We start from the raw sequence: 22,759 nt of genomic DNA on the forward strand, positions 1-22,759 counted from the left end.
TAAGACATGACTTTGCTCCTCATTTGCCTTCCACCATGATTGTGAGGCCTCCCCAGCCATGTGGATCTGTGAGTCCATTAAACTTCTCTCTTTATAAATTACCCAGTCTCGGGTATGTCTTTATTAGCAGTGTGAGAATGGACTAATACAATCCCCAAATGCAAACCTGACCATGTTGCCCTTTGCTCCACACTCTTCAGTGGCTCCCTATTGCCTATATGGTAAAATCCAAAGACCTCTATAAAGCACTGGCACCCTCACAAACCTCTCCAGCTTCACCTCTCAACATTCCTCCTCTCCCTACTCCCAGTCTTCCCACCATTCTGAGCTATGTGAAGTTCCCAGAATATGCCCCATCATCAGGCCTTTGCTTATGCTGTCCACTCCACCTGGAATGCCCTCCTCAAGTCATCCAACAAGCAGACTCTTACTTATTTTCCAAGTCTCACTCAAATGTTGCCTTCCCCATGCCCACCCCGCTCATCCCCACTCCCTGGGCAAATGTGGGTGCCCCTCCCACAGGGCTGTTAACACACCCAGTCCATAGAAGTCAACATGCCATGCTAGAATCATCTGATGAATACGTCTCTCCACAAGATCACAAACTTGGCCAACCGTGGTTGCTTATGCCTGTAATCCCAGTGCTTTGAGAGGCTGAAGCAGGAGGATTACTTGAGCCTGGGAGTTGGAAACTAGCCTGGGCAACATAGCAAGACCCTATCTCTAAAAAAAAAAATTTTTTTTCAATTAGCTGAGCGTGGTGGGGGGATGGGAGTTGCCTATAATCCCAGTTACTCAGGAGGCTGAGATGGAAGTATCGCTTGAGCCCTGAAGGTTAAGGCTGCATGAGCCGTGATTGCACCACTGCTCTCCAGCCTAGGCAACAAAGCAAGACCCTATCTCAAAAAAAAAAAAAAAAAAAAAAAAAAGAGATTGAGAGAGAAAGGCTTCAGGAGGGCAAGGACTGAGTCTTTTTCCTTAAACTCCCCCAAACAAGCACAGTGCCCAGTTAGGCCTTTAGCGAATGTTGGTTGAGTAAATAAATAAAAGACGGAGGGGAAAAAAGAATAAACAAGCTCTTCATCCTTGGACTGCTGGGAATGGGGTGCACAGGGATGGCGTGCATGGAGGCCGAATCCCACGTTGTCTGTGTGTGGTGACAACTGTTCTATTTTTCTTCTTTTCTTTACTATGATGATTGGATTTCCCACATCCTGGGGATGACAGATTGGCACATTTTGATCTATGGCGTGTGCTCTAATTTCTTGAATGCAGCTCTATTCTTTGCAAGATCCCTCTGTCAAATGTACATACCTCAATTAGGAGAGATTACTTCCTTTACCAAGAGGCTCATCGTTTCGGTTTCATTAAATAGAGTTCTTCCAATGTGTGAAGAATAGGATTAAATTTATAGAAATTCAATTTACACTCAGATTTTTAGGAACAAATGTCTTACACAGCCAAGCCACTGCTCTGTCTGCCAGGCCTCCTGATGTTCTAGTTTATAGGCTTCCTTTATTCCCTTCCTGTGTAATCCCAGCTTAACCCCTGATGACCTGGATCCACTGCAGCGACCCTGGGCACCTGCCCACCAAATCTAAGTGTTTGCTTGGAATCATCTGTCTCCATCTTCCTGAGTCCTATGAAGCAGCTGACGGTCCCATTCTTCCTGAAACCCTCAAAATCCCTGGCTCCGTGGCCTTTCCCCACAATCCCTGCCCAACACACCCTTGCCCTTGAGTTTCCGGATGTGTTTGACCATTCGACTTCCAACGCAGCCTCTCCACATGGAGTTCTCAAAGCCAGATGAGCTCAGGAAGAGGAGCGATGTGCCCTCCACCCCAAGGCGGCTTCTCTTTTATATCCCAGGGAAAGGCGGCACAGTCAGCCTACTCTGCAAAACCACCTCCCTCCCTGACACTGCAAATCCAATCCATCAAAGACCATGTGGCACTGATCTCCTGAAGATATCTCAAGTTCATCTGCCTCTCCCTCCCACACGTGTTATGCTCCTTGAGGTCTGGGACTGCCTACTTTTGTTCATTACTATAACCTTAGTACCTGGTCCGGCACCTGGCACGTGATACATACTCAGTCAATATGCATTGGCCATTTTTTACAAATTTTTTACATTTTTTAGCTTTGTGGGCTAAAACTCAGGCCCACAAAGAGAAGTGACTTGTCCAATGCCTCCCGGTTGGTACAACCAGGGCTTACTCCAAGGGCAGCACCCTTTCTCGCCTCTGCTCTGAGAGGCCACGGGACTGGCCATGCCTTACCTGAGAGCACCGTGAAGACAGCCGCGAAGGCATTGAGCTTGAGCCCGTCGATGACATTGCTGGAGTGGAAGAGCTCGAGACACATGAGGCTGAAGCCAACCACCAGTAGCAGAATGTACAGCACCTCGGAGACCACAGACAGCCACAGGACCCCTGTCCAACAGAGGCAGAGAGGCCGTGAGATGAGGGGCAACCCAAGATGGCTCACCCTGTGCCTATTCCTCCCACACCAGCGGAGGGTAGCAAGTCATTTTAGAATAGACCCTGGTTCTGGGGGACGTTCTGATTGATGATGGAAGACTGTCATGGCCGTCCCATCCTTGTCCGCAGGGGCCGGCTCAGGGACCCAAGCTTAAGTCAGCATTCTCTGGATGCCCACTACTGGGGAAGAACTTTTATCCTGTGGCTGGACCAGGCGCTCCCTTTCTTTCTCATGGGTTAGATGATCACCACTGAGAGCCAGCTTGCAGCCATGAAGCCACCAGTTTAGGGTGAAGCTGACACTGTAGACGCAGTGAAGAGTGATGGAATGATGGCTTCATCAGACCAACCACCAGCCCTGGGAGCTGTCCTGTTCTGGGCTTCATGAGATACACTGCTGTATTGTTAGGCCAGTTAGTGTGAGGTTCTGTGTTACTTCCAACTATACATTTTGTTTTGTTCTTGTTGTTTGTTTGTTTTTGTGGGTTTTTTTTTTTTTTTTTTTTTTTTTGAGAAAGGGTGTCACTCTGTCACCCAGGCTGAAGTGCAGTGGTGGGATCACGGTTCACTGCAGCCTCAAACTCCTGGGCTCAAGCCATCCTACCACCTCAGTCTCCCAAGTGGATGGAAATATGGGAGTGCGCCACCACATCCAGCTAATTTTTTTATTTTTTGTAGAGATGCGGTCTTGCCATATTGCCCAGGATGTTCTCAAACTCTGGGCTCAAGCTTTTGCCTGCCTAGCTTCCCTAAGTACTGGGATTACGAGCCATCACATCTGGCCACCTGCAGCTCTAAGTATGCCACCTCACACACACAGCAGGTTTGCCCTCAAGGGACACCTACACTTTTATCTGCCCTGTATCCTACCCCACATTTTTTCTAGAACCCACTATTGCTACTCCCACACTTCAACCTTGTGGTTCTCCCAGTTAGCCCTGTTCTGGTAGGGTCCTGCCCTCCTGGCATAGCTAATTGGTCCAGTATGATAATCTGACTTATAGTTGACCAATCAAAGTCTTCTTCTAGGAATCTGCACTTAGATCCACTGAAGTAGACCAGGAAAGAGCAGTTTGGATGAGAGTCTAAGCATTCTGACCACGTGAGCACCTGGTTCCAGCTGTTCCTGAAGGCCACCTGCACTCCTGTCCTTCCAGTAGTTTGGCAGTTCAAACTTTCTTTGTATTCCCTGAGATAGCACAGCTCCCTTTTCCTACAAATTGGTCCAAATTGGATTACCATCATTCGCCATCTGGTTTAGGGGGCATCTGCTGTTTTTCCTACCCATGTTATAATGATTCCCGCATGCTTTTTACCGGGAGAGCCTCTTTCTTCTCTGTCTACATAGTTCCTTTGCAGCTGACCCACATCTGGGCTCCATGCTGGGGCACATGACTCAGGTCTAGCCAGTCAGAGTGCCGTGTCCCTCCAACTCCAGTCATTGGTTCAGGAGTGAACTTCTGTATGCCTCAGTTCCTTCGTCTATAAAATGGGAGTAATGGACAGGCATGGTGGCTCATGCCTATAATCCCAGCACTTTGGCAGGCTGAAGCAGATGGATCACTTGAGGTCAGGAGTTCAAGACCAACCTGGTCAACATGGTAAAACCCCATCTCTACTAAAAATACAAAAATTAGCCGGGCGTGGTGGAATGCACCTGTAATACCAGCTGCTTAGGAGGCAGGAGAATCGCTTGAACCTGGGAGACGGAGGTTGCAGTGAGCCAAGATAGCACCACTGCACTCCAGCCAAGGTGACAGAGCAAGACTCTGTCTCGAAAAATAAAAAAATAAAATGGGGGGTAATACCACCTGTCTTGCAGTGTTGCGGTGATACAAGCATTCAGTTGCACAGCAATATAAGGAGCTTATGATTAGCACATAGTAAGAGCTCAAGTCATTTGTACTATTACAGTTTTTTTAGAAGAACATAATGGGGATATATCCAATGGGGAATGGAAATACAGCCCAGGGGCTCTTGACGAGGTCGAGGGCAGAGATAGAGTCAACAGGGAGAAATGAAATTGTGAGGGTGCATATGATTTCTGAAAGAAAAAGTAGCCAATAGAAGATGGAACTAGGAACATCCCCATGGCTTGCCTTCCAGGTCACACTAGTCATGTGGTCCCCCAAGACCCACACTTTAGAGAAAGAACTACAGACCAGGCATGGGCAGTCAGACATGGACCCATGACCCAGGTCTACTCAATGAGACTCAACCTCAGGACTTTCGCAGGAACTACTGGGAAAGAGAAGCTCGCCCTTCCTTCCTTCTTTCCTTCCTTCCTGCCTTCCTGCCTTCCTTTCTCTTTCTTTCTCTCTCTCTCTTCCTTCCTTCCTTCCTTCCTTCCTTCCTTCCTTCCTTCCTTCCTTCCTTCCTTTCTTCCTTTCTTTCTTCTTTTTCTTCCTGAGACTGGGTCTCACTCTGTCACCCAGGCTGCAGCACAGTGGTGTGATCATAGCTCACTGCAGCCTCCACCTTCTGGGCTCAAGTGATCCTCCCACCTTAGCCTCCTGAGTAGCTGGGACTACACACATGCACCACCATGCCCAGCTTATTTTTATATTTTTGTAGAGATGGGGTTTCACCATGTTGCGCCAGCTGGTCTCAAACTCCTAAGCTCAAGTGAACATCCTCCCTCGGCCTCCCAAAGTGGTGGGACTGCAGGCATGCACCACCACGCCCAGCCCTAGAAGCCTTTTATTTCTACCAGGTTTGAGGCTAGAAGGATGTAAAGATGGAATTGACTGAATCACCAGACAGCAAGAGCCTTCCTGAGAGTGAACCCAGTACCAAGGGAGGCAGAGCCAAGAGCTGGAGGAAGAGTGCGTCCTGATGACATTGTTTGAGCCCCCTGGACCCAGCCATGCCTGAAGCTGCCAGTCCTTTGTTCTTTCAATCACATGAACCAACTAATTCTTTGTCTTTGCCCATGCCAGTTTGAGGAGAATTTCCATCACAACCAGGAGTCCTCATCTTCAGCTGTTCTATTCTCCGAAGCTGTCGAACCTGTCCTTTTCTAGCTCTCTGCCTTTGCACAAGTTGTTCCTTCCACCTGGAATATCCCAGGGACATCCAAGAAATACTATTTATCAAATAAAACAAACAGTAAATTCTGAGTCCCTACCTGCTCCCTGATGAAGAACCCAGATGCTGAAACACCCACTATCACTCCTAGCACAACAGCGCTTTTAGAGTCTCAGAGAACTTTTCTTCTTCTTCCCTTTTTTCTTTTCTTTTATTTTTCCCCCCTACCAAAATATCACATCTCCTGGGCAATTCCTTGGATTTTTGTTAGAGAATAATGTGCTGTTGGCAGCCTGGATGCTGTTAAAACACCCCCTGGCACCGCACACTCACAGCCTCCGAGCCCTTCGCTGGCCCAAGGCCCACCAGGCAGCGGGGAGCGAAGCAGGAAATTCAGGGAGCGCTGAGCCTGCAGGAGGGTGGCTGACACCCAGGAGATTTCATCCCCAACCCAACAGTCTTTACCTCGGAGCTGCTGATGCTCCTCTCGCTGGGTTTCCAGCCCCTGCTGGTTCTGGCAAGGACTGCCCCTCATCATGGCACTGCTCACTGACTCAGCTGCCTCCCCCGCGCAGCCCCCACACCACAGGGGGTGCGGTCAACCCTGCCCATGTGGGCCCCAGGCCAGGATGCTTCCCCCGCACCTCCCCTCACAGCAGGGCCCAGCTCTGCTCTTTCAGAAGTGATGGGAGATGGGCCAGAGCTTGGAGGTGGGGATGCTCCAGAAGTAACTTAACCATGGGGAAACAGGCACAAGTACCCCGATGCCTGGCAGGGTTGTGGGTGCTTTATTTATTTATTTATTTATTTATTTATTTATTTATTTATTTATGACAGACTGTCACTCTGTCACCCAGGCTGGAGTGCAGTGACACCACCTCGGCTCACTGCAACCTCCACCTCCTAGGTTCAAGTAATTCTCCTGCGTCAGCCTCCCGAGTAGCTGGGATTGCAGGAACCCGCCACTGTGCCCAGCTAATTTTTGTATTTTTAGTAGAGATTGGGTTTCACTATGTTGGTCAGGCTTATCTCGAACTCCTGACCTCAAATGATCCACCCGCCTTGGCCTTCCAAAATGCTGGGATTACAGGCCTGAGTTGCACCCGGCTGGGTTGTGCTTAGACAGATAGATAGATATAGATATACAGATTTTTTTTTTTTTGAGATAGGATCTTGCTCTTTGTCCAGGCTGGAGTGCAGTGGCATGATCATAGCTCACTACAGCCACTAACTCCTGGGTTCAGGCCATCCTCCTGCCTCAGCCTCCATAGTAGTTGTGACTAAAGATAAGTGCCACCATGCCCAGCTAATTTATTTATTTTGTAGAGACAGGGTCTCACTATGTTGCTCAGGCTGGTCTCGAACTCTCAGCCTCAAGTGATCCTCCCGCCTCGGCCTCCCAAGGCCTCCCAGGTGTGCCTGGCCGAGTTGTGCTTTTCCAGCTAGATTACTAGATTTATTTCCTTATCTTCTTACTGGGCTCGGGAGCATCCGTCTGCGAGTTTCAGCCCACTCCAGCCAAGGAAATTAATAACAATAATGATTGTTCTTGTTGTTATAATTGTCACAATAAAGGCTGACAATTATAAGGTCTTTATTATGTGCCAAGTCAAAAAGAAGAATGTTGGTGTCCCGCCCAGTCTCCTAGGCTCTCTTTTTCGAGTTTCTGTCTTCAGAGGATTGTCTTTGGGCAACCAGAGCCAATTTTTTCTATCTTTGTTCAGAAAATGACTGGGAACTTACATTTCCCTCTTAGGTGCCATCAACACATGACTGACCAGCAGGGTCCTGTCCTGTGGCTCTGGCTAGGACAACTCTGAGCTGTGACCCACACTGCAAAGCCCCCTTGGGGTCAGACTGGCCTGACACCATCCCTTGCTTTCCTTTCTCCCTTCCCTATCCTGCAGCTTCAGTTCCCTTACCAGTCTCCCCAGGGAGCATTTCCTTCACCAATGGCTTTATACCCAAATGCTCATCTTACTCTGTGCCTCTAGATAATCTGATCTCAGACACAAAAATTCATGTGGATTATATCCCCAAATCTTCCTAACAGCCCTGCAAGGTAGCAATGCATCACCCATTTTGCAGACAAGAAAACTCAGCTTCCTTGGGATTAAGCAACTGCTCTACACACCTAGGTAGTGACAGTCTGCATTCAAACTCACGCCTCTGTGACTCCAGGAACCATGGTCAGCAAGGAGGCTGTCATCAGGACAGAGTGCCACTTGGAAACCATATTCTCCCGCTCTTAGCAGGTTGCTGTGGCTGGTCTGGCTGTGGGGCGTAGGATTCCCTAGTCAAGGCTTCCATTCAAGATATTCTCCAGAGTCCCAAGCAATTCTGGAACCAGGTGTCCCGAAAAGGGTGGCCGCTGAGTGGGATGGAGTGGCCCTTCGGTTCTCAGGGATCCTGTACCAGCCAGCCACCAGGTGTGATAGGGAAGGAGGCTACAGGGTAGAGAAGGCAATCTGGAGGATTCTTGGAAGCCAGGCTGGGGAAACTGGACTTGACCTGCGTTCAGGGGCAGGTGAGGGGCTTAGCCAGGGAATCCTGTATGCTGAGAGGAGAGTGAAGAATGGATGGAAAGGGAATGGATGGAAAGAGGGAAAGAGCTCCTGGGGACTTCCACTGCACTCCATGCGAGAGATGATGGTGACCCAGACTGTGGCCACAATGGGAATGAGGACAAGTAGGTAAACTGATAACCCTTGAGGGTTGGACTCAGTGGGCTGTGCACCTATGAATTTGGTGGCAAAGGAGAGGGAGGAGGCCACACTGCTGCCGTGTTCCTGGCTTGGACACCTGAGCAGATGATGGCGTTCCTCACTGAGCATGGAACACTGCTAAGGCAGAAAGACAATGACATGCAGAGCCTACATGAGCCATGGAACATCCAGCAGGGATGTCCATGCGTTGGAGCTCAGACAGGTGTGGGGCATTGGCAAGACTCAGCACTCCCTGTGTATCTGCTGTGATTGTCAGAAGGTAGTTGGAGCCAATAGGATGCCTCTGAACCCATGTGGGAGGCGGGATTCCAGGGGATATCAATACTTAAGGGGAGGGAGCAGTGGCAGGGGGCTGTGAAGGTGCGGCAGGCACAGCCAGTGCCCCCAGGCTGCCCATGGCCCTTGGGGGCATATTTCCACCTGCTGGCCCCTGTGTCTCTGCCTGGGGGCCTGCCCTGGCCACCAGAGCCCACTCCACTCAGCTTTGAGACAGGCTGGACATGCCGGGGGATGTACACCAACCTGCCCCCATCCCCAGCAGCAGCCCTCCCCGAGTGCTGAGTGCCAGCTGGCGAGTAAGTCCCAGAAGCTGGGTGCCACTGGGAGCTGTGAGCTACACATTCCTGTTTCCCACCAGGGGACAAGTGCTTTAAGGCGGTGTTGAGTCACAACGTTAAATTGTCTACACCAAAGAGTGAAAAAGTGATTCTCTTTCCCCTGATTTTTAACGTTCTTATTACCTCAATCAAAAGAATCTCTGTGTGGTGCTAATAGGTCCTTAACACCTTTCTAACACTTTTCAATTTTTTAAAGCAAACGCAAGGCTGGCCTCAGGCTCAGAGTCTTCCATAGTTTCTAGCCAGATTGAGTAACATTTTTTATTATTTGTTATTATTAATTATTTATTTTTGTGACAAAGTCTTGCTTTATCACCCAGGCTGGAGTGCATTGTGCAGTGGCTGGATCATGGCTCACTGCAGCCTTAACCCCCTGGGCTCCAGTAATTCTACTGCTTTGGCTTCCCAAGTAGCTGGAACTACAGGCACTCACCACCACACCCCACTAATTTTTAATTTTTGTTTTTTAGAGACAGGGTGTCACTATGTTGCTCAGGCTGGTCTGAAACTCCTGGGCTCCAGCGATCCTCCTGCCTCAGCCTCCCAAAGCTCTGGAATTACAAGCATGAACCACCGTGCCTGGCCTTAGATTCTCTTAACCCTTCTCACTCCACTGTAAGGAGTTTCTTTCATTAAAATGTCTTCACTTGAACTATTTGGGGGATTCTGTTTTCTGCAGGGACCCTCAGTGACAGATTTTTTTTTTTTTTATGCAAGGGACTCTGATTTCCAGTGAGAATGGTGGTCTAAGCCAGTGGTCTAAGCACACACTGAGTGCCCGACCAGCAGCACCAGGCTCACCTGGGCACTTGTAGTGCAAATTCACGGGCCCCAGCCCAGACCTGTGGAATCAGAAACTCTGAGAGTAGGACTCATTCTGTGTTTGAATGGACCCTCCAGGTGATGTTGATATGCAATCCAATTTGAGAACCAGGAATCTAAAGTCCCGTTTTTAAGTGTACATGTAAAAAATGAGGCCGAATGCAGTGGCTCAAGCCTCTAATCCCAGAGGCCAAGGTGGGAGGATCGCTTGAGCCCAGGAGATCGAGACCAGCCTGGGCAAAATAGCGAGATCACATCTCTACAAAAATTTTAAAAATTAGCCAGGCATGGTGGCGTGTGCCTGTAGCCCCAGCTACTTGAGAGGTTGAGGTGGGAGGGATCACTGGAGCCCAGGAGATTGTGGCTGCAGTGAGCTACGATCCTGTCACTGCCCTCTAGCCTAGACAACAGAAGCGAGACCCTGTCTCAAAAATAAAAAATAAAAAAATGAGTCACCTTGGTCGGGCTTGGTGGCTCACGCCTGTAATCCCAGCACTTTAAGAGGCCGAGGCAGGTAGATCACCTGAGGTCAGGAGTTTGAGACCAGCCTGGTCAGCATGGTGAAACTCCATTTCTACTAAAAATACAGAAATTAGCCGGGTGTGGTGGCGGGCACCTGTAATCCTAGCTACTCGGGAGGCTGAGGCAGGAGAATCACTTGAATCCAGGAGGTGGAGGTTGCAGTGAGCCGAGATCGTGCCATTGCACTCCAGCCTGAGTGACAGAGGGAGACTCGGTCTCAAAAAAAAAAAAAAAGAAATTGTCACCTTAAGGAAAAACTAAGTCAATGCTAGAAAAGAAAAGTAGGTGTTGGTGTCAGGCAAATAAAAGGCGGTATGGGCATAATTAAACAATCGGGAACCAATGCAGAATGCCTGGGCTGTGATGAACGCTCACTTTGCTTCTTAGTGCTACGGAATGCAAGCTCGCGGAAGGACAGGAAGTCAGAACAGACAGCCTCTCAGCAGGCCCGGCAAGGCCTCGCCTTGGTGACGCCACGAAAGGCTCCGTAATGGTGGGGATGATTGTCCCAAGTCTCCGAAACTTGCACTAATGGTTCAATTTGCGGCAGAGAACAGGTGACCTTCAGGGGGCAGAAGGAATGAAATGATTTCTCATCAGGTGCGGAGCCGGGAGGTGACAGCCGATCCTGTTAGCTGCACTTTTTGCCTTTTTAAAAAACAGCTTTGTGACGCCAACTCTGACCCTTCATTGCTGGGATTGATGGGTTTGCAGGAATGATTTCCCGTTCTCCCTGGATCCCTCCCTTGCTGAGAGAGCTTCCAGGGCCAGATCCTTGACTGAGTGAAAAAAGATGGGTGGGAACTGTGTCTCAGCTGCGTGACCTTGAGTGGTCCTGTGTCCGTGGGGTGCCTCATTCCTAAACTGGGCATAATTGACTTGTTGGATGCAGTCAATGAGACAATACCGGTAAATCACACAAGCCCGACCTTTGGAAAGAGTTGAAGAAAGTTAAGTATGACTATTTATTGCTAATAAGTGTCATTATTCACAATTATAATAATTTTCCCTTTTCCTTTTTATTTTTTTAGAGACAAGGTATCAGTCTGTCACCCAGGCTGCAGTGCACTGGCTCAATCAAGGCTCACTGCACCTTCAACCCAGGTTCAAGAGATTCTTTGGTCTCAGCCTCCCAAGTAGCTGGGACTACAGACGTGCACCACCATGCCCAGCTAATTTTTCATTTTCATTTTTTACTAACAGACAGGGTCTCACTCTGTCTCCCAGGCTAGAGTGAAGTGGCACAATCATGGCTCACTGCAGCCTCGAACTCCTGGCCTCAAGCGATCCTCCCACTTCAGCCTCCCAAGTAGCTGGAACTACAGGTATGCACCACTACATGCAGCTAATTTTCTTAATTTTTCTAGAGACAGGGTCGCACTCTGTTGCCCAGGCTGGTCTCAAACTCCTGGCTTCAAGTGATCCTCCAGCCCTGACTTCCCAAAGTGCAGGGATTATGGACGTGAGCCACCATCACTGGCCAGCAATTGTAGTAAGAGGTGGTAAGGCACCGAAAGAAATTGAGGACCTGAACCAGCCTGCCTAGGTTACCTTAGCTCCATCAAGAACTAGCTGTGAGACTGGGAAAAGGATACATTGCCACTGAACCTCAGTCTTCTCATCTGTAAATTGGGCATACGTGAAGCAGCCAGCCAATGGACTGTTGTGAGGATTAAGTGAATTAATTGATGAGTAAGTGCTTAGGCCAACACCTGTCCTGTCTAAAGTGCCCGTTAGCTGTTCCTGTTGTTGTTATTCCTAAAGTAAAGTAGCCAAGGAGAATTAGCAAGCCTAGAACAAGTGCATTTTCAGCCACTGGACAAATAAAACCTTTATGGGGATCAGAGGGGAATTGTTGCACAGTCATATGAAGTCTCAAGACGCAATGGCCTTTCAAAAGAAAACATTTTTTTTTCTCAAAAAATCCATCAGTTTAATACATCAAATCAATAAGGCACGGCGCAGTGGCCGCTGGCTGTGAGATGGGTGTCGGGCCCCCTGATACCGAGCATGTTGAATCATGTAGATGATGTGGACTGGGACCTCGGGGGCTGGCAACGTCTCTGTGGCAGCTGCTGTTTGCAAAATGTCAATATGGGAAGCTCAGAGGCAGGGATGTACCGGGGCTGGGAGAAAAAGGCCAGAGGCCATGGAGAGCCGTAGGGAGGGACTCCAGGGGTCACTGAGCCCCCAGCCCTTGTTCTACAGAGGAGAACTCTCAGATGCAAAGAGGAGCCAGGACTTTCCCATGTCACAGAGTAAGTCAGGAGCAGAGTCGGGTGGGAGGCACTCTTCCACCTCCCAGGCTGTTTCCTGTTGTGTGCCTGGGGGCTGCGTTGGCTCTATCCGAGGCAGGAGGATTGAGGTTTGAGGGGAAAAGGGCTGTCTGGAAGACAGAACTACAGTGAGACCAACAGATGGTGGCTGCACCGTGTGTCGGCAGCCCCGAGTTTAAACCTTGATGCTGCAAACCTCAGGAAGGTCCCTTTGCTGCTGTGAGCCTCAGTTTCCCTCTCGGTAGAGTGAGTAGATTCTCAAACGAGTTGCCAACAGGCTGAATTCAGCCCACAGAAATGTCTTGTTTGGCCCACACAGTATTTTAAAAATATCTGAATTCATTATCAACATTTAAAAATAGGAGGCTTCACATTAAAAAAAAAAATCAGATTTCTGGATTCGTTTGCAAAATGGGCAAAGGCACAATACTGGACCTACATCATCACGTGATGATGACTGTGGGGTGAGCTAGGGCTGCCCTCCTCAGACAGGGGCAGAGACCCCACCCGGTGCCCCTCAACCCTTCATGGGTCCTGCCAGGCTCTCGAGAGCATTAGAGTTTCCAGCCTCGTCTCCCTATATGACGATATCTAAGTCATTTCTATCCCTGACACAGCAGCCGTGCAACATTTTAAGACCCTGTATGGACCCCTGATATCTACAGATAGGGGTGAAATGCCCTGCAAACCCTCGGTTATCCAGCTTTCCCAGGGTCCAGAGTTCTAACAAACACCATGCCAGCCCATAACTCAATGTTCAGAGTTAGAGGAAAAGGAAAGACATTCAGCTCAGATGCCCGAACTGACTTTCTAAGCCAAGGGCATGGATCTGACAGCTGTTCCCTAAAGTTCTCTCGTCCAGCCAGCCCCACATCCTTTCCGCAAAGGCCCAGAGTGGGCAAGTGAGTTGCCCAAGGTCACAGCGCTCACTTGGAATCTTCTTTTAATGAGTCTGGAAAGCTTTTATGCTTTGACTCCAGGTCATAGTAGAGACCCTCAGTGACTGCTTTAGTGGGACGGGCAAAAAGGTCAGGCAACAAAGCACGTGGGCATGTGATGCCATTCCAATGCCAATTGGCATGCTACCTTGGAAACACGGGGCCCAGAGATGACTGTTTTCTACATAATCATCTCGTCTAGAGTCTCACTCCTCAAAGGGAGGTCTACAAACCAGCAGCGTCAGCATTCCCTGGGACCCTGGAGAAAATATAGAATCTCTGGCCCCTCCCAGACCTACTGACTGAAGACCTGCATTGTCACCAGGTCCCTAGCTGACTCCAAAGCATGTAGGAGGGTGAGGAGCACTGGTCTAGAGGGCCACTCCAATGGGTGGGGCATGCTGGAGGTGCGCGGGAAATGGGATGTTCAGCCTGCAGCTGTACTTCCTTCCGGCGGGTACTGAGGGTGGAGATAGGCAGGACTGCTTGGGATCCATGTGTCAAAGGCATTGAATGCTGCAGTAAGACATTTGAATGTGATGACTCTCTAAGCCCCTGGGGTTGGCTGAATAAGGGCTCTCAAAGGTGTCCCCATCCTAATCCCTGGAACTGAGAATATGTTACCTTGCATGGTACAAGGGACTTTGTAGATGTGATTAAGATCTTGAGATGGAAGGATAAATAGCTAATGCACGTGGGCCTTAATACCTAGGTGATGGGTTGATAGGTGCAGCAAACCACCATAGCACACGTTTACCTATGTAACAAACCTGCGCGTCCTGCACATGGATACTGGAACTTAAAATTAAATTAAATTAAATTTGTTTAAAAGGACAAAGGTTGAAGGCATAAAAAAAAAAAAAGATTTTGAGATGGGCATATTTTCCTGACATCTGGGTTGGCCCAGTATAATCACAAGGGTTATTATGACAGGGAGATAGAAGGGTCAGAGACAGAGAAGGAGACGCCATGGCAAAAGCAGGGGTTGCAGTGATGTGAGGCCATGAGCCAAGGAATGCAGACGGCTTCTAGAAGACAGAAAGGGCAAGGAGACAGGTTCTCCCCTTGAACCTCCAGAAAGAAACACAGTCCGGCTGACACTTTGGTTTTTTGCTGCTGTTTTGTTTTATTTGAGACCGATTCTCACTCTGCTGCCCAGGCTGGCGTGCAGTGGCAAGATCTCAGCTCACTACAACCTCCGCCACCTAGGCTGGAGCAATTCTCCTGCCTTACCCTCCCGAGTAGGTGGGATAACAGGCATACACCATCACGCCTGGCTAATTTTTGTATTTTTAGTAGAGATGGGGTTTCACCATGTTGGCCAGGCTGGTCTCAAACTCCTGACCTCAGGTGATCCACCCACCTCAGCCTTCCAAAGTGCTGGGATAACAGGCGTGAGCCACCATGCTCAGTCAACACTGATTTTTAAGTCTCATTTTGGAATTCTGACCTCGAGAACTATGCGATAAATCCATATTGTTTCAAGGCACTAAATTCTAAATTTGTGGAAATTTGTTACATCAGCAAGAGGAAACTAATACACCTCCTTTTTTTCTTCTTCCTTTTGGAGACAGGGTCTCATGCTGTCACCCAGACTGGAGTGCAGTGGTGGAATCATAGCTCACTGCAGCCTCCAACTCCTGGGCTCAAGTGATCTTCCCACCTCAGCCTCCCAAGTCTCTGGGACCACGTGCTATTGTGTCTGGCTAATGTTTTAAATTTTTTGTAGAGATGAGATCTCACCCTGTTGCCCAGGGTGGTCTCAAACTCCTGGCCTCAAGTAATCCTCCCCCATTGACCTCCCAAAGTTTTGGGATTACAGGTGTGAGTTACCACGCCCAGCCAACTTCCTTTCTTTGTTCAAAATCACCTCCTCCCCAAACCACCCTAGCTGCCACTGTGGCCCCCAGATCAACCTCAGCAAAGAAGGAAGCTTCTCTAACCACCTTGCTGTGGTGGGGTGAGCCTGGACTTGAGGTCAAGCAGGCACGGATTTGACCTTGGCCTTTTCCTAACCTCTCTGAGCCTCAGTTTCTTTGGCTGTAAAACAGAGTCAACACCACCAGTCTCTCAGGATTTTCTGGGCAACTTAAATGAGGGAATGGCTGCAAAGCCCCCATCTAGATCTTGGAGCATTCTAGGTCCTCTGTAAATGGCAGCCTATGAAGCTGATGGGCTGGGCCCAGAGAAACAAGTCCTTTCTCCTCCACACTCAACGACTGAACAAACTAGTTTATCATTGGAAGGGATTTTGACAATGCCTCTGGCCCCTAGAGTTCCACAAGACTCCAGGCCTTGTCAGTTCAGAGACGTCTCCAGCAGACGTGCCCTTTAGAAATGGCTCTGTTGGAATCTGGGGACAGTCGCTGAGCCTGTGAGACTTGTCATGGTGACCTTGGCCTTCAGAATCAGATGACAATTATTTTTCTTCCCCTTCAGGATTCAGCAGCTGACTTTGAAAATAAGCACTGGCCCACACAGGCTGCGGGCCTGAAGATGGGTGGTAGGAACCTGGTGGGAAGAACTTTGAAGTCCAAGGTCGGGTTCTGGCCCCCCCAACCCACCCTCCCACCCATCCCCTGGCAGGTCATCTTGGGCAAGTCCTCTCATCTCTCCGGGCCTCTTTTTTCCCATCTCTAAAAGGGAGTTGCTATGAAGGCAGAAGGACGAAAAAGGGGAAGGGAGAAGTCACCAACCGGCTCGAAGACAGGTTTTTGAGATTTTTTGTTTTGTTTTCTCTTTGTTTTGTTCCCTCCCCTGTCCTCTTTCTCCTCATCTTCCTCCTTCTCTTCCTCCTCCTCTTTTTTCTCCTCTCTCTGTTTCTCTCTGTCTCCACTTGACCTTAGCTGTAAGGCCAAGCAGTGATCTCTCTCTATCTCTTCTCCCTTTCTGCCTATCTCTCTCTCTCTCTGGGGGTGTATGTGTGTTTCTCTGTCTCTCTTTCTCTCTTGGTACATGTGATATTTCTAAAAATTTGGATTAGCTGTCATGCCAATATTTAAAAATGGGAAAATCATATGAGAATCTAGATTCTTTTGAAAATATGGAAGACCAGGACCTTATTCCCACATGGAAATTGTGGCTGGGCAGAGTGGCTGCTGCTCCCTTTACCAAGGGCAGGTGCTGTCTAGTTCACTGCAGTCCTCACCCCTCCCTATTGTTTGACACCACAAAGGCTGAGGGCTACAGCCCAGGGAACCAGCTCAGAGTGCAGGCAGTGAGCGGGAAGAAAGTGTGTGCAGTCAGGGAGGACAGAGATGGGCAGGGCTCAGGGAGGAGGCTGCCATGGGAGGCCAGGAAAGGCCCTCCATGGGAAGGGCCTCCAGACATCTGCTGGTTCCCACCCCAGCTGTCACCTGCTGCCACCCTTGAAAACACATCTGTGAATATGATCTGGGGTTGGTCAGTTCGGAACATAGCGGAGAAAAGCAGGAAAGCATTTACCTGCTGCGAGCTGGCAGTGTAGCCGGAGTGTTTAAGGGCGTGGCCTGGGGAGCCAGGTCTCCTGTAGGCAAACCCCAGCTGTGCTAGGCACTTTCTGTGTGGCCTCGGACAAGTTACCTCACCTTTTTGAACCTCCGTTTCCTTACCTGCCTCCCAGGTGAGGCATTACATGAAACAGGTAAAGAGGCATCGCTGGCCAGGCATAACGGCTCATGCCTGTAATCCTGGCATTTTGGGAGGCTAAGGTGGGAGGATCACCTGAGCCCAGGAGTTCAAGGCCAGCCTGGGCAACACAGTGAGACCCTGCCTCTACAAAAATTTAAAAAATTAGCCAAGTGTGGTGCCATGCACCTGTGGTGGTAGCCACTCAGGAGGCTGAAGCAGGAGAATTGCTTGAGCTAGGGAGGTTGAGGCTCTAGTGAGCTATGACTGTACCACTGCACTCCAGCCAGGGTGACAGGGGGAGACCCTTTCTCAAAAACATACATAAATAACAAGAAGATACGTGTAAAGAGGCATAACCCAGGGTTCACTCCCGATAGACCTCAGTACATGCTAGCTGTCCCCATTTTCACAGAGGAGAACAGATTCTGTCTTGCAAAGAATAAAGAAAAAATTCTCAGCTGCCTCAAGCCTAACAGAGCCAGGCTGAGTGGGTGGTGGGAGGTACTGTCCAACTGGGTGATGTGGGTTCCACGTTTGCTCAGGATCTCAAGACCAGGCAGGCTTCAGCCTCTGCTCCTTGCCTCTCTGCACCTCCGTTGCTGAATCCGGGGTCCCCTGTGGCCTGATGGTACTCCGACTCAGTCTCCCCATCCCGAGCACTAATGTAATTGTCCTTCCTCCTCAATCCCACCTGAAAAATAGCAGTGACTGCACAAATGCAGACACTGTGTCCTGGGAATGCAGACAGAACAGGACTTGGATCCAGTCCTCTGGGAACCCGAAATTTAACCTGAAAGTGAGACACATACCCAGTGACAACCACGCTCTACAGCATCCACGGAGGGTGCTGGCACCCTTTTGACAAATAGAAACTCAATTCATCTCCACAACCACCCTATGACTTGGGTGCTATTACTATCTCCACATAGTGGAAGTGAGGAAACTGAGGCAGGTGAAGAGGTCAAGTCCCCATCCCAGGGCCATAATGGGCAAGTAAGTGGCAGAGCTGGGATTCAAAGCCTGGTCAGCCCATCTCCCATGGCAAGAGAGGCCCAGCTGGTCTCAGAGCACCTCCCTGATGCCTGCTTGGGGGGCCTGGCTGGTTCTTTCCAAGCATTTGAGGTAGGGGCGACCAGGCTCCATCTTTCAGGACACTGAGGCAGACAGAAGGAAAGAGATTCACCCAAGATCCCGCAGCATTGGCAGGGGGAGTTAGGAATGGTGCCTAGGTCTATCTGAGCCTCCCTCTCCAGCTTTGCACATTTTCCAGCCCACAGACCCCTTTGGCATCTGGTGAAGCCACATGGACCCTTACTCAGAATGATGTTTTTCAACACATAAAACAAATACATGCAGAATTGCAAAGAAACTAATTATATTGGAATGGAATTATCAAAACATTAAAAAAAAAAAAAAAAAAAAAAAAAAAACAGATATATAGGCCAGGCATGGTGGCTCATACTTGTAATCCCAGCACTTTGGGAGGCCAAGGTGGGTGGATCATCTGAGGTCAGGAGTTCAAGACCAGCCTGTGCAAAATAGTGAAACCCTGTCTCTACTAAAAATACAAAACTTAGCCAGGCACGGTGGCATGCTCCTGTAATCCCAACTCCTCAGGTGGCTGAGGCAGGAGAATTCCTCAAACCTGGGAGGCGGAGGTTGCAGTGAGCCGAGATTGCACCACTGCACTCCAGCCTGGGTGACAGTGAGACGCTGTCTCAAGAAATAAATATTTTAAAATTAGATGTATAATATTAGTACACATATTCTTGATTGACACAGGATATAACAAGATCTAGTGCACGTCTAATAACTACAGTAACTTCAAAGCAGTGAGGAGGGAAGCAGTATTTCAAAATATCTGCAACCCCTGTAATGTGTGATGGAAAACATCTGTGATTTCGATTGGTGTCAAAGCCCCAGGTGCAGCTAGTCCACTGAGGTTTGTTGCTGCCACACGTCACAAAGGACGATGCCAATGGCTAGTGACAGGCTAGTGAAAGTTAGCATGATCCTGCCACCTCGATTCTTAGATCCTGAATCCTGTCCACTGGCCACCTGGAAACATCCAAGTTAACCATCTCTACTATTGTTTCTTGGCTAAGGCCAAGTGAAGAATCTGCTACAAGAGTGGTTCTCAAGTTTGCGCGTGCACGTTAAAATGCAGATTCCTGGGCTGGCTTCTGTGGAATCTGTTGCTGCATGTTTGGGAAGAGGCTGCGATCCGCATTTCGAGCAAGTGCCCCAGATCGTTCGGATGCACGGGCCATTTTATGAGAAAGAGGTACCTTTTAAAAATGTAAACACCATCGGGTCTCTCTCCTCCTGCAACCTTCTGGTGATGCCCCGTAGAGCTTGGGATAAACCCCAACTCCGTGACTTGACATTTGTGTTTCTACCAGATTGTCAGGCCACTGCGTACCCTTTGTCATCCCCTGTCCCTCCACACTCCAGCCTCACGGGCATCTCCCTTCCTCCAAAGCCACCTCAGGGCCTTTGCACTTGCTGTGCCATTGGCCCAGTGTTCTTCCCTCAGCTTCACTTGGCTGGTTGCTTCCCAGCTCAGATGACCCCGACCCCTCCATTGAAAGCAGCCACCACTCCCGTCACACACAGTCACTTTTAGTTTTTCCCCCTATTGTACTATCCCCTCTGCCCTCCTGGTTATTGGAAGTGGTGTTATTCATTGGTTTACTGAGGTCTGGTCTGGCAGGATGTTGTCTGTCCAGCACCCGCTCCTGGAACCACGTCTGGCTCTGGTATGGGTGGCGCTCAGCAAAGAATTTGCTAAATGAATGAGTGAAGAAATGCCACCAGCCAAGAGGAGAAGGAGACGGCCAGAGTTGTTCAGCAGCCGAGAGGCCAAGGGAAAAAACTGCTTCCAGGAAGAGGGAGCCACAGTCGTGAATACCACCAAAAGGTCAAGGGAAATGAAGACCGAGAGATGAGAAAAGGCCACGGGCTTTGGCGATGGGAACCCCTCTGGTGACATTTGTGGGGAGGGAAACCGATTCTGCAGAGAGGCCGATGCCAAGGGGGAATCTGGCTTCAGGAGGTGGGGAAGGAGGGGGTGGTGAGGCTGGCGGCGCAGACCCGTGGGTGCCGATGACGAGGCAGGGGAGATTGGCCCAAGCTTCAGAGCAGTGGGAGGGAGAAGGCGGGGGCCACTGGTGCGGGGGGCTTTGGTCATCTGGATTCACTGACTCACTGATTAGTTCACTTTCAGCAGGGAGGGATGGGGGAGGGGACAAGAGCAGGGCTCTGGAACCAGGTAGGGTGGGTTCACATCCCACCTCCTCCGCTTATCAGCAGGGTGCCTTGGGCAAGTTATTTCAATCTGGCTGGACCTTGGTTTTCTCCTCTGTAAAATGGAATGAAAATGATGTCCGCCTTAAGGGCTGCAGTGAAGATTTAGTGACACATGCGGGAACAGGACGGGGTAGCCCGAGAGTGCCTAGTGGGTGCCGTCTTTTGTTTCCTGTTGCTGCTCAGTGTCGGGTGCCGTGTTGCAGCTGGGATGCGGCCGTGAAAGGCAGCTCTCAGCGTGAACCACAGAGACAAGGACACAGCCAGGCAAAGCAGTGATGGCCCACCACCAGGCAAGTTGAGTGACCAGGGGCTGCAGGGGTCCAGAAGGGACAAGCCTGGCTCAGGCACGGGAGTCCCAGGGGTTTCTGGAGGAGGAGCTGGAGGAGGTCTTGAAGGACAAGGGGGAGTCCAGCAAGAAGAACCAGACCCAGGAAGCGGGAACCCGGAGCTGGACCCAGAGTCCACACCCTGGGTGCTAGGAGCCTGCAGAAGAGGCCACTTGACCCCAAGGCAGCAGGGAGTTGTGGGAGACCTCCCACCAGGGAGCAGCGTGGTCGGACCTGGGTACCCGGGATTCCCTCTGGTTGCCACACAGAGAGAGGGAAGCGGGCCTGGCGTCAGTGCTGCCTGGTGGGGAGACTTCTGCAGGGCTCCCTGGGAAGCAGGGGCAATCGTCCAAATGGTGGAAAGCACGGCCAAGACAGGGGAGAGGAGACAGACTGCCTGTGGCAGGCAGAGTACAGTCACCCCCTGAGGACCCCGGGTCACTTTCCTCTGATGTGTGTCCCACAAGGACGAGTACTTAAGGGGGCTGCAGAGCTCCCACCCACCTCCATCAACCTTTCCTCCCATCTCCCCACCAAGGCCCATTCTGAGTGCATGGTGAAGGGGGTTCCAGGTGCTAAGATGCCCTCCTTGGGGCCCTGGAGGGAGAGTGGCCTCAAAGCTGCAATGAGCCATCAGGGACCAAATACTCCAGGGCAGGCCAGAAGTCGGGGGCTTGGTGGACAGAGTGCAGTATCCTGGTGCCCAGAATTGGAAGTCCCAGCCCCAGGAAGTCCCCCAGTCAAGACAGAGACCACCCCCTCCTCCCGCAAGGTCCTATGAAGATACTGAGTGTGGGCTCTGGCTGACTCGGCATTCACTCACCTGTCAGAGTCAGCGGTCACCTGTACAATGGCCTTTAACTCCCCTTCACCTTGGACCCCATCTTCTGCCCCCTTTCCCCTCGCTCACCTCCCTCCAGGCACCCTGGCCCCCTTGCTGTTCCTGAAATGCAGCAGGCACACTCTTGCCTCGGGGACTTTGCACTTGCTGCTCCCTCTGCATGAAACGCTGTTCCCCTGTGTCTCCCCACCTGCCCTAAGGTTTTGGAAGTTTTTTTTGTCACCCAGGCCAGAGTGCAGTGGCCTGAGGTCAGGAGTTGGAGACCAGCCTGGCCAACATGGCCAAACCCCATCTCTACTAAAAATACAAAACATCAGCTGGGCATAGTGGCGTGCGCCTGTAATCCCAGCTACTTGGGAGGCTGAGGCATGAGAATAGCTTGAACCCGGAAGACGGAGGTTGCAGTAAACAGAGAATGTGCCACTGCATTCCAGCCTGGGTGACAGAGTGAGATCCTGTCTCAAAAGAGAGAGAGAGAGAGGGAGAGAGAGAGAAAGGGAGAGAATTCACCGTAACCTTGAATTCCTGGGTCCAAGCAATCCTCTCCCACCTCAGGCTCCCAAGCAGCTGGGACCACAGGTACACACCGCCATGTGTAGCTAATTTTTAAATTTTTTGTGGAGATGGAGTTTTGCTGTATTGTCCAAACTGGTCTTGAACTCCAGAGCTCAAGTGATCCTCCTGCCTCAGCCTCCCAAAGCGCTGGGATTACAGGTGTCAGCCACCACACCCAGTCTTCTAAGTTTTGCCCAAATGTCACTTCTTAGTGATGTATTCCCTGACCCCACTATCTAAAATTGCCAATGCCCACCCAATACCCCCTAGCCCCCCTTCCTTTTTCTTTTTTTCCCTAGCATGTATCACCATTCAGCAGACAAAAGGATCTTTCTAGAATGTAAATCAAATCTCCCCTCCATAAAGCCCTCTAGCGTTCCAATGGTTTCCCATCACACTCAAAGTGAAATCCAGGTTTCTTCCAGGACCCTAAGTGACCTGGTCCTTGCCCACCTCTCCAGCCTTATCTCCCTCCCCTTCCTCCCTGAGGCTCCTTTCCAGCCACAAAACTCATTCCCACCCCAGGGCCTCTGCACGTGCTTTCCCCACCTCTGATGGAAACACGGTTACAAGTCACCTCTCACTTTCCACCTTAAGGAAAGGTAAAAGCACAGTCATAAATGGGGGTGACCGCTCTGCTTCCATGTCAAGAAGAGGACAGAAAGTCGTGGCAGCTGCAGCCACCTGGAGGAGTCACATTCAGGGAGGGTC

The 22,759-nt window shown here is 50.2% G+C and overlaps 1 protein-coding gene across 4 annotated transcripts in view; it reads right to left on the reverse strand.

Annotated features, from left to right (window-relative positions):
- GSG1L (GSG1 like) overlaps window positions 1-22,759 on the reverse strand; it is a 294,726-nt gene that overhangs the window by 88,536 nt on the left and 183,431 nt on the right. For 2 of the 4 annotated variants that reach the window (XM_031934488.1, XM_031934489.1), the window contains exon 3: window positions 2,280-2,432. The exons of 1 other annotated variant lie outside the window; for it this stretch is intronic. In XM_031934488.1, the coding sequence (XP_031790348.1) occupies window positions 2,280-2,432 (153 nt within the window). Of the gene's footprint in view, window positions 1-2,279; window positions 2,433-5,972; window positions 6,065-22,759 lie in introns of those variants that run through there. One more of the 4 variants, XM_023192999.1, reaches the window with a different exon arrangement.

Source organism: Piliocolobus tephrosceles, chromosome 17 (assembly GCF_002776525.5).
Source record: "Piliocolobus tephrosceles isolate RC106 chromosome 17, ASM277652v3, whole genome shotgun sequence".
NCBI lineage: Eukaryota > Metazoa > Chordata > Mammalia > Primates > Cercopithecidae > Piliocolobus > Piliocolobus tephrosceles.